Consider the following 18,422-nt stretch of genomic DNA (forward strand, 5'->3'; position numbering starts at 1 on the left):
ACTGCAGGAATTCATATTCTTGGTTCTTTTGGTAAAGTGACGAGACTTTACCGAAAGAACCAAAAATATCTTCATGAACTAGAGATGGAGCCTATTATTTTTCTCCGTTAATATTACAAAATTCTCCCCTTCAAATCAGAACTACACTAAATGAAGTTAAAACAGGCAAGCATTTGTTTCAATCTCTGAAATCCGTGTTTGAGAATAAATTAGTAAATTGCCGGCATTTGGACCAGGAAACTCAGATTTGAAGGCTCCATGCTTTGTTGAACACATTCAGAGCAATATATATTAGAGCAAAAGTTCTGAAACATTTATATTGTAAGTAAATATCCTGGGCAAGAGATATCCATGTGTAGTCCTTGATTACTTATGCTTGGAGGAGCAGTTGTTGTTGGCGGTGAAATTGTTGTGGTATCTGTGGTAAGAAATATACACAAATAAATATATTGATGTATCACAAATGCAAGCATAATTTTATGATTAACACAAAATACGCATACATTATTATAATTTTAGTTGCAATATCACTATCATTTAATGGGCTGAAAAGTCTTTGCAAATGAGTGGTCTTGATCCTTTCTTATATTGGGGTAGGACATGTAGGGAAAATCTTACCATAGCTGTGACAGCCCAAGCTTCCATTCTGCACACTGCAGATCTCGGAGGCTCCACACTGCCAGGGCTCATAGACCACGCCTCCAGCATCGCCACAAGTGCAATGCAGGCTGCAGTTCTGTGTTGCAAACCAGCTGTCCCCAAGCTGCGAAAACAAATGCACGATGATAATCATGAAATATACTGTACATATTAGAAAAAGCTTACTGAAACCTTATCTGATATATTTCAACAGCATTGCAACATACATACATTGCATTTGTTCATTTTGTTGATAATTTTCACCATTTTACTCCAGCGTGAAACTTAATTCACTCCATCTTTACTTATATATTAGTCTTAAAAATGAAAATGCTCATTTGTAGGTCAAATACCAAAACAATACATAGCTTAGCTTGCCTATGTGGATATTAATAAATGATCACCGTTGAATTGACATGATGTAAAGGGTTAACCCACCGGGTGATAGAGGTCGTTGTGGTCCATGCAGCCACACTGATCTTGAGGGACACACTTGTCTCCTGAGAAGGACAAAACCCTCATCACAGACACAGCCCTCCCCACAGGGCTGCATGGCAGGCACCTGGGAGGGTCACATTGCTGCACGTGGCTGGGCACGATGGGGCACAGCTCTCATAGTGGCTGTCTGCAGGGCATTCGAGCGCTGTCAACACAAACGATAAACATACTCAGAGATAAATTACAATGGGGATGCACAACTGCAAGCAGCTATATAAATGAACAAACCACACAGATGTACATTGTGCTTCCACAGAATAAAAACAAGGCCCAGTCTCATGCAATGTGATGTGTTACGGATTAAAGCTCAGACAGATGTGCACTCACGGCAGAAGGTGTCGTTCCTCCACATGATGATGACCCCATGCTGGGCACACTGGTCAGCGTAGGTCTGCATGGAGGCACAGAGGAACTGCTCGTTCCCATCCATCCAGCACTGGTCAAGAACGCAGGTGATGAAGAATTGCTCTGGATTGACCACTGCATGGCACTCTTGGAATGCTCCTGTTCACAAGCGACGTGAATATAATTTACAACACAGCGATATTTGTAACTACGTATGTACGTATGTTGACCTTCTGTCGCACCGTATGTCGTCAACCATGCTAATCGGAGGTGCGGGGGAAGGACAACAAACTAAACAATAAAACTGTTCTAAAGTAATGAGTTTTAAATTTTGATATAAAAGTACAGAGCTCCAGTGGCTTCCTAATATTGGAAGTAAGTGTGTTCCAGACGGCTGTAGAAGTGCATCTGAAAGCCCTTGATGCAGTGGCCATCTATGTTCGATGGTTAGCCAAAAGCTGCTGCGTGACTGTTTATGCTCCTGGATGAGATCAGCAGAGTATTGTGGTTCATTTGTAACAAGTACTTTGTGTGCAGTGAGTGTGAACTTGTAATATATTCGTTCAGCAACCGGAAGCCAATGCAGTTCAGCGAGAAATAGATGGGCATGGACGGATTTTACAAATAGGAACAACAGTTCCACACTGCCCACCAGGGATTATTTGTCTGTCTGTCGTGCATGACCCCGCCCCACCAGAGCCCTCCCATTGGCTCGGGGGCGCCGACCAATGGGAGCGGTGAGTTGGGGTTGGTAGAGTGGGAAGTTAGTGGTGGGAGGGGGGGGCACCGCCGCAACTCGGGCCAATGAGGAGACGGGCGATGTTTCCTTCACAAAATGGAACTGGGGGAGGGTGGCTCCATTCATAAAATGGAAGCCTTGAAAAGAAAAAAGCGGATCTTTTTGCCTCGTGTTTCTTTCAACATTCCCAGCCTTAAGGTGATTCAGTTAGAGTTGGGAGGGGTGGGGTTGGGTGGGGAGGGAGGAGCTGGGTGGGGAGGGGAGGGTGGGGAGGGGCTGGGTGGGGAGGGCTGGGTGGGGAGGGGCTGGTCACCTCGTGGTGCCCTTATAAAACTCAACGTTTAACCTACACACTACACTATACACGACAACACACTACACTTATACAGGTAAGAACAACAGCTTTCACACTGCCCACCAGGGAATATTTGTCTGTCGTGCACGAATGCGCTGTCCAACCGAGTTCCTACCTGCCCACTCCGAAGGAACGTGTTCCAGTACCCGTCACAACACTTGCCAAATAATGTTGAACATGCTGAAGCTTGCTAATGTTTTTGCTAGACATCCCGTAGAGTAAAACTATCAACATAAACTAGAACTATCAACGTATATTTCTGTATTATATCTGAATTGAAACAAAGTTGTTTAAAGGGAAATAATGCATTCAGCAGTAATACATAACTGGACTTACCATTGACATCATGTATCTTTCCACAAAATTCCTCCGATTCAAACTTAGCCTGTTCTTCTGCATCACAGGGACCTGGAGGCTCAAAGTCAACGTCGCAGCTGAAAATAAATCGAAAAACAAACTCTTATTACCACGTCAACATCATTTCATTCATCATCCTTGCATTGCCTTCAGAAAAACCAGTCACTTACTGTAACCATTTTTAAATTTGAGACAAGGGACCCAAATATAATGTATGTGAATATCGATCCTCCCCACTTAGGCAGAAAGATGGGTGTTTTCTAGAACCTATCACAGGTCCACAAACTGCAATCCACGCAGCAGTATTTGCACTACCTGTGCAGCACATTCTGCTGTGCCTGAGTCCACAGAAGAAATGGATCAAAGTCTGTGAGGCTATAGTGAAGCGAAGACGCAATTCATGATCCACCAGTCCATGAACAGAGAAATGGCATTCGGGAACAGAAGATGAGACTGAATGGTCAGCTTTGTCCATGGGCAGAAAATTCACAATGACGTGTATTTGGCAGATTCTTCGAATTCCATGGGTGCCGAGTGGATTGAGCGGCACAAATCTTGACTCATAAAATAATTTTAAAAAGTGTAAAAAGCGGGAAATGGTGTGCAGCAATTTAACACCAGCGAAACTTTCTAGAAAGCCAGAAAGCAAACAGAAAGTGCAGTTTTTGTGAACAATATTTTACACGAAGATGCAAAATGGGCGAGTGATCACTCACTCAGCTGAGCTGTTATCTGATATCCAACTGTTTCCCAGCTTGGTTTCGGAAGCAGCCAATGATCCATTTGGCATCAGTAAGTCATCCTCAATATCACCATTAAAGTTTCCTGTTCAAAAGACAACGACATTCACATGGTCCACCAAACGTGTGGCTTCACTCCCATAATACTGCTCCTCATAGAATAAGGAGCATACGTTTATACAGAGCAAACATTGTGAATTGTAAGATTACGTGACATTACAAAATGAAAAATAATACATCAAAATATAACTTTACCAGCTACGGCAAACATGAGTGGTGAGTGATTTACGAACTGGTCCTGGGCATCATTGCAACATGCAGTGTCCAGCATGGAGTATGGTCAAACAACCCCCATGACCGATGCAACTTAGAGAGGCCTTCATCTAGCAGTGGATTCAGAAGGGGCTGGACCATTTTAAGTCATGGATTCCTAGAAGCAAAAGATTAATAATAACTTATTCAAATCCATCGTGAATGTCTTCATAATCGATTTCTCTTTACCATTGCCGTGAATTTGTTATCCTTGGCAACTCCTTATCTTCTGCCCTATCTTATCATTCGTAAGAGTGCCTCTGTGAATGTTGAGTTGCTTTTTTATGCTGTTCCGCACGCAATCTGTTCAGCAGCTTTAACTCAAAACACTTTAACAAATCAATGGTTTGCCCAAAATATAGTAATGCTCCCACCTCAGGGATGGTGCATCAAAGTGAGCACTACAACTGCTTGGCGCAACTAAATCATGCGCTGTCCTCCCTATGGATGATGTAGCTCTGTCTGAGCACCTGGACTGTCTTCATCACATCTCTTTGCTGCCTCTGCTACAGTACTGCTGCTATGTGTTGTGTTCTTCTACAGTACTTTTATGTTTCGTGCTCTTCTTAAATGTCCAAGTCAGTGCACCTATCTTCTGAACTCTCTTATTGCTCCACATAGGATTGGTGTGTTTTTGACAATCCATTTCACAAAGTGCTGGGTCTCATCCGTCATATCACAAGCTGATGAACTCTATGACTCACTACCAACCTTTCCATTCTCAATTCATTTCAATTTGAAGGGGAATGTTTAAGCTTGTAACCGATGTGAACGCAAGTCAGGTTTCAATAATGCTCATGAACATTCTGATCATAGTCTCACCGCAGAGTCCACAGAGCTGCCCAGCGTACTCCATTGGTACAGACACCTCCACTTGAGAATTCCCACCGAGCCGAACCGTGAGGCTGAAGTTGGTCATGAGCACGAGGTATGAGCCGCTCAGAGACACGTGCATCCCCGGTAACACCAGTGGGGGCGTCACCCGCTCCCCATCCAACTGTAGATCATAGCACATGAGTGATTCAAGCATTAATGAAATAATTTCCCTTCATAATAATGCTTGTATATCCCAGTGATCTCAATTTAAAGGTAGATTTTATTATTGATTGGTTAAATGGCTTTAATTACTGCTAATTGAGAAGTGAGTTTTACCCCAGTACCACATCGTTGAGCAGTTGTGCACAATTCATGCAGTAAGTGGCAGAATCAGATGAAGCCTCCTTCCATTGACACAAAGGCTCACATTCATTTAACGGTGAAGGTTGGACTCAAGTAAAGAGGGCACATCTATAAAGACACCTCTGCTGAGATGCTCAATTCACATTCGGGCCGCCACCTTAATATAAACCGGGTTCCCGAGCATCGGGAGATGATGGTCTCAGGATGTTTACAATTTGCCATTTCCAGCCTGTGGGAGCATATTTGGAGGAACTGCCATTGTGGGCAGTAGGGAATTACAAAGAGGAAAATGTTGCATTAATTTCCTAGAAGCCAAGCACCAATGAGTTATTAAGTGAGAATGCAGAAATAACAGATTAAGTGGTGGTGGAATATACACTCGGCCTGGGTTGGTGCCTCCCATTAGCCTCTGCATGCGTCAACACAACATGAATGTGTAATTGCACCGCCTGTAACACTAGCTCAAACTAATAGGCTAATAATGTAACATTTAGCTCACATATTACTGATCAATACTTTAAAACCTCAGCACTTTTAGGTGTAATATTAACCAGTAGGATGTGATGTGTAGTCATGGTTATCCTGTGTCCGAATATGTCCACGTAAACATCTTGGAGCACAGATATGCTTGGGCTGGCGCGCTGGTTCTTCGTCTCGACGTTGAAGTGGGGCAGGGAGGAGATGTTGCACAGCTTGGCTGTTGTGTAGATGCACGCGCCCATGAAGTCGTAATAGAGCCCATCAAACGTCGTGTAATGTGGGTCTCCCTGCACCACACATCTTGCAGCTACTGAAAAAGATTTGAGAATTTTCCATTCACTTAACGGTGACCATCCATGCAGCCATTTTAATCGTGTTATTACTTTGTTTTGAGATCGTGTTTGTATTTTAGCATCTAATAAAATAAATGCTTGTTATTTTTATATTCACAAAGAGGGAACCTACCCATCCAACTCATCAAGCCATATTGGGATGAAATATCCTTCTTTATCTAACCACGGGGTAGGCCAAGCTACTGTGCAACAGGGGTACTAGAGATGGAGTCATTTTTTTCTCCGTCAATATTTACAAATTCTCCCATCAAATTAGGACTACACTAAATTAAGTTAAAAACAGGCAAGATTTATTTCAATCAATTTGGTTCGTATTTGAACCATCAACATGCAATCCTTGAACAATGATAATAAAGCAGTTAACTGCCAGGATTTGAACAAGGAAACTCAGTTTTGCAGGATATATCCTGTGTTAAATACATTCACAATATAAGTAACCAATTCCCTTGTCATGCCACGATGAACATTTTATGTTTTGAATGTGTTTATCATCAAGGAAACGAAAATATATTACAGTACAAGTTCTTAAAAAATGGATTTGTAAGTAAATATCCTGAGCAGGAGATATCGAAGTGTAGTCCATGATTACTTATGCTTGGAGGAGCAGTTGTTGCTGGCGGTGAAACTGTTGTGGTATCTGTGGTAAAAATAAACGCAATTAAACATATTGATGTATCACAAATAGAAGCATCAATTTAAGATTAACACAAAATACGCATACAATATTAGAATTTTAGTTGCAATACCACTATAATTTTATGTCTTCTTGGTTCTTTCGGTAAAGTCACATAGAAGGGAAATAATAAAATAATAAAAATAAAACATAATAAAATACAATTCTCACGACGTTTCATTTTATGGGCTGAAAAGTCATTGCAAATGAGCGGTCTTGATTATTTATTACATTGGGGTAGGCATTGTAGGGAAAATCTTACCATAGCTGTGACAGCCCAAGCTTCCATTCTGCACACTGCAGATCTCAGAGGCTCCACACTGCCAGGGCTCACAGACCACGCCTCCAGCATCGCCACAAGAGCAATGCAGACTGCAGTTCTGTGTTGCAAACCAGCTGTCCCCAAGCTGCGAAAACCAATGCATGATGAGAATCAAGAAATATACATAAAAGGACAAGCTTACTAAAACCTTATCTGATATATTTCAACAGCATTGCAACATACATACATTGCATTTGTTCATTTTGTTTATCATTTTCACCATTTTACTCCAGCGTGAAACTTAATGCACTCCATCTTTACTCATATATTAGTCTTAAAAAGGAAGATGTTCACTGGTACGTCATATACCAAAACAATACAGGGCTTAGCTTGCCTCTGTGGATATTAATAAATGATCACCGTTGAATAGACATGATGTGAAGGGTTAACCCACCGGGTGATAGAATTCGTTGTGGTCCATGCAGCCACACTGATCTTGAGTGACACACTTGTCTCCTGAGAGGACAAAACCCTCGTCACAGACACAGCCCTCCCCACAGGGCTGCTGGCAGGCACCTGGGAGGGTCACATTGCTGCACGTGGCTGGGCACGGTGGGGCACAGCTCTCATAGTGGCTGTCTGCTGGGCACTCGAGCGCTGTCAACACAAACGATAAACATACTCAGAGATCAATGACAATGGGGATGCACAACTGCAAGCAGCTATACAAATGAACAAACCGCACAGATGTACATTGTGCTTCCATAGCATAGAAACAAGGCCCTGTCTCATGCAATGTGATGTGTTACGAATTAAAGCTCAGAGGGGTTTGCACTCACGACAGAAGGTGGTATTCCTCCACATGATGACGATGCCATTTTCCGCGCACTCATCAGCATAGGCCTGAAGGGAGCCACAGAGGGTCCCCTTGTCCCCATGTGTCCAGCACTGGTCAAGCACGCAGCTGGTGAACAGCTCCTCTGGATTGACCACTGCATGGCACTCTGTGAACAATCCTGTTCACAAGGGACACACATTTTGCTTGACTCAATTGTCCTCTTCATTGATTATGAAGCACACTTTCAATAACTATTGCTGCAATAAAAATAACTTATGACACTGACCATTCACATCTGTGATGATTCCACAGAATGTCTCTGTTTCAAACTCTGCTTGCTCATCTTCATCACAGAGAGGTGGAGGTGGAGCGTCACAGCTACAAATAGACAAAGGTACAAGTCCATAACCACAAACCAGAGGCAAGACTCAAGGTGATGGTAAACAATAAAGAGGTGGCCACTCACTAGGCGGAGCTGTTGTCTGTTTTCCAGCTGTTACCAAGCTCAGTTGGTGAAGAAGCTTGCGTCCCATCGGGCATCAGATATTCATCAGCACGGTCACCATTAAAGTTTCCTGTTAAAACACAGATTAAACTGTTCACATGTATTGCCTCAAAACTGGATTCAAGTCAACAATACAGGAATAAATGTAAAATGAACTTATAACAACTAAAACCACTTCCAGAACCATGTGTGATGTATGGATGTACGCTAAACTTATTTTACACCGTACATAGCCACCAGCGCTAATCGGAGGTGCGGTCAACTATGCATATGCCAAGCCAGGCCCTGATTTGATAAAAACATTGCTAGCTAAATACATTTACATTAGAATGTTAGAAGGTGACATTCAATGTGTGCTGCCTAGTATTCCCGGTAGGTGGTGACATCGCGATTCAATGGAGGGGAGAGTGGGGAGCGCACCTCCATCAGCACAGGTTGGAAAGCGATGTTGGCTTTCCCAGCTGAGGTGATTCACCTCCCTGAGATTAGGGTTTGTGCACAGATTGGTGCCTCGCAATCAGTGGCGTTTTGCGCATGTCCACAGGGGGTGAACTATCGTAGTCCGTTAGCAAGGACATCCATACATTACACATTGCCACATGTGAAGGGGTGTAATTGGGAATTTCTAAATTGAATTGAAATGTTTCTATATATATCTTCCAATGTATGCAACCTTTTTATTCTTAGAATACTTAACCCCAAAGCACATTCCTCAGCATGGGCGGGAGAGTCAATATGAAAATGTGTGATGTAACGAGAAGCAATGTCTTCAGTAAAGTGAGTGTACGTTACGCTCAGATTGCAAATTAAGTGAACAATTTCATAACGTGAATGGTGTAATATTTTAATTATAAAAAAACCTAAATATTGGCAGTTGACATAATTAATCCTGCACGGTGATTATATGGCAATAACACAGCAGTGCTTTCTGAAGAGAGAACGTAAATAGAGCAGTTAAAGCCTTGTCTCAGCACTGCTATGGAACTCTCACAAACATGGTCTCACCACAGATGCCACAAAGCTCCCCTGCATACTCTCTTGGCACAGTCACTTCCGCCCGATTGTCTCCATTGAATCGAACAATCAGATTAAAGTCAGTCATGAGCACGAGGTATGAGCCACTCAGAGAGACATGTAGCCCTGGCAACACCAGTGGGGGCGTCACCAGCTCCTCATTCAGCTGTAGATCAGCGCACAGGAAACACAGGCATCGCAAGTCATTCCACGTGGGTTCTACTCTTGGTTACCTCACGATCAATGGATAATGTTGCAAAGATAATTAGTGGGTACCACATAATTGACTAATTTATTTCCAAAATACAATTGAACCTCTCATCTGCATTGCACTGGTGGAAAGTTGGACTTGATATGTACATTGTCTGGATATGTATGGTTTTATCTTGTTTTAATTGTAAGCTTAATTATATTTTAAGTTGCTTATCAATGACCGTGTTTCCAACCAACTTAAGGATTCCAAAATGTAGAGTATGATGGTGATATTATCTAATCGAATAGTAGAGTCCACTCTGAATGTGAATCAGTGCTCACTGAACTCTTCTAAGGGGGTAGAAATAAAACCAGCATACGTTTGAAGTCGGATGTAAAATTATATGCTTGTGAGGATTCTAGACAATGATAACTTAAAAAATTGATGCATTCATATGAATACCATATTAGAAAAACTCATGCAAATCAGCACTGTAATGGAAACATATTTCCTCCTGCAATATACATCATTTTGGATACAATTGAAGGATTTAGACCAATGCAATCATCAAGAAAATTTGACAGATGGATAGCCACTTTCAAGTCCTCAATGCTTGTGCAAAGTTGAATTCTCACCAGAAGGGTACGACCCAAGGACAAGGTGATGTTTTGTCCATAGACTTCTGTGTGAACTTCTCTGACAAAAGAGATGGAGCCCTGGTTGCGATACTCGTTGGTTGTCTCCACATTGAAGTAGGGCAGATGAGATGAGCTGTTGCACAGCTTAGCTGTTGTGTAGGTGCACGTTCCCATGAATGCCAATGAGAGCCCATCAAACGTGACGTAGTGTGGATCTCCATGCACGATGCAGTTTCCAGGCACTGAAAGAGATTTTTAAACATTCACTTTAATGTCACTCTGTCATAGCCCACTTAATTATGATTTATTTCAATAAACTACAGTCAGCGTTTTAGATTAAATTGCCACCATGATATATTTACCTAAAGTAGGTTCCCATTGTCTGTATGTGATTAAATTGATGAGATACATGGCCTGTATCAACTGAATACTCTGTTTGGTTTACTTTAGTTTATATGAGCAGCTCAGATATATTACAGTGTATGAAGAATGCAACAGTTGCTCCTATTGCAAGTCAATGAATTGTCACACTTCAGGATCACAATTTGATGCAATAAATAATGATTTTGTTACTATTGTGGTGAATGTGGTTCCTTGAGTGGTTGCAACATGTGTGAATCAATTGCACCACAGGGTAGCCCAATGTCCTGTACAACAGGGATACTTCTGGTGATTGGTAAATTATCTTTATACATTTTGACTTTAAACTTTCGTGACTGCAGGAATTTATATTATTGGTTCTCTCGGTAAAGTGACGTGACTTTACCGAAAGAACCAATAATATTTCGATTTAAAGCTTTCGTGACTGCAGGGATTCATCTTCTTGGTTCTTTCGGTAAAGTCACGTAGAAGGAAAATAATAAAATAATAAAAATAAAACATAATAAAATAATTCTCACGACGTTTCGGCCACAACGCAAGCAGCCGTCTACAGGTGGAGAACAGGTCTGTCAAGTAGACAGAGTCTGAATGGCACGCTCCAGGCTTGGAGCGACTATTTATTCTGGGATGGAGGGGCGAAGAGCGTCTTGACAAAATAATTTGCATATCAAGAGGAATTTAGCATATTTATGGGAAATGCAGATATGCGATTAGTACTACTTGTGAAATGCGTAGGAGGTTTGGCGAGGGGTTTAAAGTCATTATGCCCATGCATTATGCAGGATTAGCAGTATCAAAGGGAGGGAGTAAGGTTAGAATTAATAAAGGGAAGGAATGTTAATAATATGGCACCGCAGCAACTAATATGCTTATTGACTATACATTGTCATATTACACTGTTTTATTCTACCCACTCAACTGTATAACACACTGCTATATATTCACTATAAAATTACGATACTATATATTACCTTATACATTGTATTAAACATTACACTTTAATACTGTTTATTATTATATAATATGCTATACACTATACCATTAACCGTCGCGTGAAAGGTACTAAGAGGAAGCAACTAAATATGTCAATGGGAGAGTGGTAGTAGGAAGCTTGCAGCGGAGCAAAGAATCCATTCCCTGCGGAGTGCATATCAAGAAGAATTTAGCATATTTATGGAAAATGCAGATATGCGATTAGTACTACTTGTGAGATGCGTGGGAGGATTGGCGAGGGGTTTAAAGTCATTATGCCCATGCATTATGCAGGATTAGCAGTATCAAAAGGAGGGAGTAAGGTTAGAATTAATAAAGGGAAGGAATGTTAATAATATGGTGCCGCAGCAACTAATATGCTTTTAGACTATACATTGTAATATTACACTATGTATTATTCTACCCACCCAACTGTATACCACACTGCTGTATATTCACTATCCAATTACGATACTATATATTACCTTATACATTGTATTAAACATTACACTTTAATACTATTTATTATTATACAATATGCTATACACTATACCATTGACCGTCACGTGAAAGGAACTAAGAGGAAGCAACGAAATATGTCAATGGGAGAGTGGTGGTAGAAAGCTTGCAGCGGAGCAAAGAATCCATTCCCTTCGGAGAATGCAAGATATATAGTCAATGTCAGTGAGTGGACTGCAGTCTGAAAGTCACCGTAAACGTGAACACAATCAGTTAAGATCCGAAATGGTTTATTACGTCCTTCCAATTATTTCTGAGCCAGAATCCATCTTCTCGGTTGAAATTGTCTCTGTGTTTGTATATGTGGATCGCCTCATGGACGAATCTCTCATGGTAGCCGGATGGCTTGCAGAGAACCTCTGTCTTGAGCCCACATGATATTGACAATTCCTTGACCACATCAATTCCATACACCCAGCCATCAGATTCACCATGGAAGTCGAAAAAGATGGCAAGCTACCCTTTTTGGATGTCCTAATTAAAAGGAGACCTGATGGTTCAATGAGCCACTCTGTCTACAGGAAAGCCACCCATACGGATGCTTACCTAAAACCGGATTCCCACCACCATCCATCCCAGAAGAATTCCCTCATCAAGACTCTATACCCATAGAGCCCAATGCATTTCCGACCAGGAACACATTGCCAGTGAACTCAAACACGTACGCCAAGCTCTTAAGGCTAATGGTTACTCCGACTACACAATCCGCAAAGCCATCACTCCAACCACCAAGAAGGATCCTGTTGAGGAGCCTTTCAAAACCATCACCTTACCCTACATTGCTGGGGTCACAAAAAAGATCTCCAAAATCCTGGTAAAACACAAGATCCAGGTCCGATTCAACACAGTACATAAAATCCGTGATCTGGTCCCGTCTGTAAAAGACGTGGTTCCAGACATACAGTACCCTGGCGTTTACAAACTAAGCTGCCTCTGTGGTAGCAGTTACATTGGAGAAACCAAACGACATGTCTCGGACCGCATCCGTGAACATAAAGCAGACTTGAAACACGGTAGGACAAACACCTCAGCCGTGGCAGATCACTGTTACAATTCAGTGGGCTCACATGATATTCTTAGGTTTTTTCGGTAAAGTCACGTAGGTAAAACATTTTAAATTAATAAAAGTAAAATAAAATAAAACAAATAAAAAATCACGACGTTTCGGAAGCAACACAAGCCTCCATCTTCAGGTGGAACCGTCACAGCCACGACAGCTGTATCAAGTAAATGAGAGATCTAAAACCATCGGCGGCAAGACCTCCCAGACTCTATGGTCTTCCCAAGATCCATAAAGAAGGCACCCCGCTACGACCCATCGTGTCGACGACAAACTCCCCTACTTACAAACTAGCCCGGTTTCTATCAGATACTCTGCTTCCCTTCACAGGCAAGACCTCTTCGGCAGTACTCAACTCAACCCAATTAGTCTCTATGGTTAAGGACATAGGTAATATCTCCTGATGACATCCTCTTCAGTTTTGATGTAGTATCTCTGTTTACCAAAGTCCCAGTACCGGACACCCTAACAATAATTGAGGACTTAGTCCAACATGGATTGAATACTGATGTACCTGTGCTGGTTAGGCATTGCCTCACCAACACCTATTTTACCTGGAATGGTACCTTCTACAAACAGAATGAGGGTACCCCTATGGGCTCCCCCTTGTCACCAGTGATAGCCAACATGTTCATGGAAAAGTTTGAATCAGACGCCATCCAGACATCCACCCTGCGTCCTTCCCTGTGGAAGAGGTATGTGGATGACACTTTCGTCATATGGCCACATGGCCTCCCAGCATTGAACCACTTCTTGGACCACATCAATTCCAGACACCCATCCATCAGATTCACCATGGAAGTGGAGAAAGATGGTAAACTACCATTCTTGGATATTCTGTTTGAGAGGAGACCTGACGGATCCTTGGGACATTCTGTGTACAGGAAAGCCACCCACACAGATTCCTACTTGAAACCGGATTCCCACCACCACCCATCTCAAAAGAATTCTCTCATCAAAACGCTATACCACAGAGCCCATGGCATTTCTGACCAACACCACCTGGCCGGTGAATTAAGACATGTACATCGGGCCCTCAGGATGAACGGATACTCTGACCGCACCATACGCCAAGCTGTTTCTCCCACCATACAGAAACAGCCACATGAAACTCCGACCAAAACTATCACGTTACCATACATAGCAGGCGTGACCAAAAAGATCTCCAAAATTCTAAACAAACATAAGATCCAAGTCCGATTCAGTACAGTGCATAAAATCCGTGATCTGATTCCATCTGTGAAGGATGTTATTCCTGACTTACAGTATCCTGGAGTCTACAAACTGAGTTGCAGTTGTGGTGATTGCTACATTGGAGAAACGAAACGTCATGTTTCTGATCGTGTCCGCGAGCACAAGTCAGATCTGAAACACGGCAGAACTGATTCTTCGGCTGTTGCCGATCATTGCTACAACTCTGTGGGCTCTCATGAAATTGTCTTTTCCGAGACCAAGGTGCTCTGTAAACCTCCTGGCTACCATCAAAGGTTTGTACACGAAGCCATACAAATATACAAACACAGACATAATTTCAACCGTGATGAGGGTTACAAACTGAGTAATCATTGGAAAGATGTGATTAACCATGCAAAAAGATGCAACTACACTTATTTGGACCATCTTATTTGACAGACAACTATTACAGGTTATTGATAGACAGCCAGTTTGTTGTATCATCAGTTTTAGTTTTTACTTGCTTTCTTTTTTCACACTTTTGTCATGTATGCTAGGTGTTAGTTACAAACTGCACCTCTCCATAACAAAGGCTCAGTCCTTTGTTATGCAGTCTATTCTTAGTCTTAAGCCTCACCTTACCATATTAATAAAAAGTGTGCCGTTCCTGGTCCTTCCCCCCTCAACCATTATATATACGGGGTGGTATTTCTTGTGATCTCTCATTTACTTGATACAGCTGTCGTGGCTGTGACGGTTCCACCTGAAGACGGAGGCTTGTGTTGCTTCCGAAACGTCGTGATTTTTTATTTTGTTTTATTTTATTTTACTTTAATTAATTTAACATTTTTTACCTACGTGACTTTACCGAAAAAAACCTAAGAATATGAATCCTTGCAGTCACGAAAGCTTCAAATCTAGAATCACATGATATTGACTTCTCCAAGACAGAGGTTCTCTGCAAGCCATCCGGCTACCATGAGAGATTCGTCCATGAGGCGATCCACATATACAAACACAGAGACAATTTCAATCGAGAAGATGGATTCTGGCTCAGAAATAATTGGAAGGACGTAATAAACCATTTCGGATCTTAACTGATTGTGTTCACGTTTACGGTGACTTTCAGACCTGCAGTCCACTCACTGACATTGAATATATATCTTGCATTCTCCGCAGGGAATGGATTCTTTGCTCCGCTGCAAGCTTTCTACCACCACTCTCCCATTGACATATTTCGTTGCTTCCTCTTAGTACCTTTCACACAACGGTCAATGGTATAGTGTATAGCATATTGTATAATAATAAATAGTATTAAAGTGTAATGTTTAATACAATGTATAAGGTAATATATAGTATCGTAATTGTATAGTGAATATACAGCAGTGTGGTATACAGTTGGGTGGGTAGAATAATACATAGTGTAATATTACAATGTATAGTCTAAAAGCATATTAGTTGCTGCGGCGCCATATTATTAACATTCCTTCCCTTTATTAATTCTAACCTTACTCCCTCCCTTTGATACTGCTAATCCTGCATAATGCATGGGCATAATGACTTTAAACCCCTCGCCAATCCTCCCACGCATCTCACAAGTAGTACTAATCGCATATCTGCATTTCCCATAAATATGCTAAATTCCTCTTGATATGCACTCCGCAGGGAATGGATTCTTTGCTCCACTGCAAGCTTCCTACCACCACTCTCCCATTGACATAGTTAGTTGCTTCCTCTTAGTACCTTTCACGCGACGGTTAATGGTATAGTGTATAGCATATTATATAATAATAAACAGTATTAAAGTGTAATGTTTAATACAATGTATAAGGTAATATATAGTATCGTAATTTTATAGTGAATATATAGCAGTGTGTTATACAGTTGAGTGGGTAGAATAAAACAGTGTAATATGACAATGTATAGTCAATAAGCATATTAGTTGCTGCGGCGCCATATTATTAACATTCATTCCCTTTATTAATTCTAACCTTACTCCCTCCCTTTGATACTGCTAATCCTGCATAATGCATGGGCATAATGACTTTAAACCCCTCGCCAAACCTCCTACGCATTTCACAAGTAGTACTAATCGCATATCTGCATTTCCCATAAATATGCTAAATTCCTCTTGATATGCAAATTATTTTGTCAAGACGCTCTTCGCCCCTCCATCCCAGCATAAATAGTCGCTCCAAGCCTGGAGCGTGCCATTCAGACTCTGTCTACTTGACAGACCTGTTCTCCACCTGAAGACGGCTGCTTGCGTTGTGGCCGAAACGTCGTGAGAATTATTTTATTATGTTTTATTTTTATTATTTTATTATTTTCCTTCTACGTGACTTTACCGAAAGAACCAAGAAGATGAAACAAGAATATCTTCATGAACTCGAGATGGAGCCATTATTTTTCTCCGTTAATATTAAAAAATTCTCCCCTCAAATCAGAACTACACTAAATGAAGTTAAAAACAGGCAAGATTTGTTTCAATCTCTCAAATCCGTGTTTGAACCATCAACATGCAATCTTTGAACAATGAGAATAAATTAGTAAATTGCCAGCATTTGGACCAGTTTTGAAGGCTCCATGCTTTGTTGAACACATTCAGAGCAATATATATTAGAGCAAAAGTTCTGAAACATTTATTTTGTAAGTAAATATCCTGGGCAAGAGATATCCATGTGTAGTCCTTGATTACTTATGCTTGGAGGAGCAGTTGTTGTTGGTGGTGAAACTGTTGTGGCATCTGTGGTAAGAAATATACACAAATAAATATATTGATGTATCACAAATGCAAGCATAATTTTATGATTAACACAAAATACGCATACAATATTATAATTTTAGTTGCAATATCACTATCATTTAATGGGCTGAAAAGTCTTTGCAAATGAGCGGTCTTGATCCTTTCTTATATTGGGGTAGGACATGAAGGGAAAATCTTACCATAGCTGTGACAGCCCAGGCTTCCATTCTGCACACTGCAGATCTCGGAGACTCCACACTGCCAGGGCTCACAGACCACGCCTCCAGCATTGCCACAAGTGCAATGCAGACTGCAGTTCTGTGTTGCAAACCAGCTGTCCCCAAGCTGCGAAAACCAATGCACGATGAGAATCAAGAAATATACATAACAGGAAAAGCTAACTAAAACCTTATCTGATATATTTCAACAGCATTGCAACATACATACATTGCATTTGTTCATTTTGTTTATCATTTTCACCATTTTACTCCAGCGTGAAACTTAATGCACTCCATGTTTAATCATATATTAGTCTTAAAAAGGAAGATGTTCACTTGTACGTCATATACCAAAACAATACAGGGCTTAGCTTGCCTCTGTGGATATTAATAAATGATCACTGTTGAATAGACATGATGTGAAGGGTTAACCCACCGGGTGATAGAAGTCGTTGTGGTCCAGGCAGCCACACTGATCTTGAGTGACACACTTGTCTCCTGAGAGGACAAAACCCTCCTTACAGACACAGCCCTCCCCACAGGGCTGCTGGCAGGCACCTGGGAGGGTCACATTGCTGCACGTGGCTGGGCACGGTGGGGCACAACTCTCATAGTGGCTGTCTGCTGGGCACTCGAGCGCTGTCAACACAAACGAATAAACATACTCAGAGATCAATTACAATGGGGATACACAACTGCAAGCAGCTATACAAATGAACAAACCACACAGATGTACATTGTGCTTCCACAGAATAAAAACAAGGCCCAGTCTCATGCAATGTGATGTGTTACGGATTAAAGCTCAGACAGATGTGCACTCACGGCAGAAGGTGTCGTTCCTCCACATGATGATGACCCCATGCTGGGCACACTGGTCAGCGTAGGTCTGCATGGAGGCACAGAGGAACTGCTCGTTCCCATCCATCCAGCACTGGTCAAGAACGCAGGTGATGAAGAATTGCTCTGGATTGACCACTGCATGGCACTCTTGGAATGCTCCTGTTCACAAGCGACGTGAATATAATTTACAACACAACGATATTTGTAACTATGTATGTACGTATGTTGACCTTCTGTCGCACCGTATGTCGTCAACCGTGCTAATCGGAGGTGCGGGGGAAGGACAACAAACTAAACAATAAAACTGTTCTAAAGTAATGAGTTTTAAATTTTGATATAAAAGTACAGAGCTCCAGTGGCTTCCTAATATTGGAAGGAAGTGTGTTCCAGACG

General features: G+C 41.6%; 1 protein-coding gene across 1 annotated transcript in view; it reads right to left on the bottom strand.

Moving 5' to 3' along the window:
• The window catches only part of LOC133351319 (IgGFc-binding protein-like), a 117,793-nt gene that overhangs the window by 62,084 nt on the left and 37,287 nt on the right, over nt 1-18,422 (bottom strand). The window contains 21 exon segments of the mRNA XM_061566418.1: nt 371-418; nt 619-763; nt 1,078-1,143; nt 1,145-1,201; nt 1,451-1,641; nt 2,913-3,010; nt 3,650-3,758; nt 4,808-4,982; nt 5,716-5,954; nt 6,587-6,634; nt 6,933-7,077; nt 7,387-7,589; nt 7,772-7,948; nt 8,057-8,148; nt 8,237-8,345; nt 9,281-9,455; nt 10,118-10,362; nt 16,924-16,971; nt 17,172-17,316; nt 17,626-17,828; nt 18,012-18,188. Coding sequence (XP_061422402.1) covers nt 371-418; nt 619-763; nt 1,078-1,143; nt 1,145-1,201; nt 1,451-1,641; nt 2,913-3,010; nt 3,650-3,758; nt 4,808-4,982; nt 5,716-5,954; nt 6,587-6,634; nt 6,933-7,077; nt 7,387-7,589; nt 7,772-7,948; nt 8,057-8,148; nt 8,237-8,345; nt 9,281-9,455; nt 10,118-10,362; nt 16,924-16,971; nt 17,172-17,316; nt 17,626-17,828; nt 18,012-18,188 — 2,895 coding nt within the window.

The sequence above is a fragment of the Lethenteron reissneri genome, chromosome 37, assembly GCF_015708825.2.
Source record: "Lethenteron reissneri isolate LAM-NWPU_2019-01 chromosome 37, ASM1570882v1, whole genome shotgun sequence".
NCBI classification, from domain to species: domain Eukaryota; kingdom Metazoa; phylum Chordata; class Hyperoartia; order Petromyzontiformes; family Petromyzontidae; genus Lethenteron; species Lethenteron reissneri.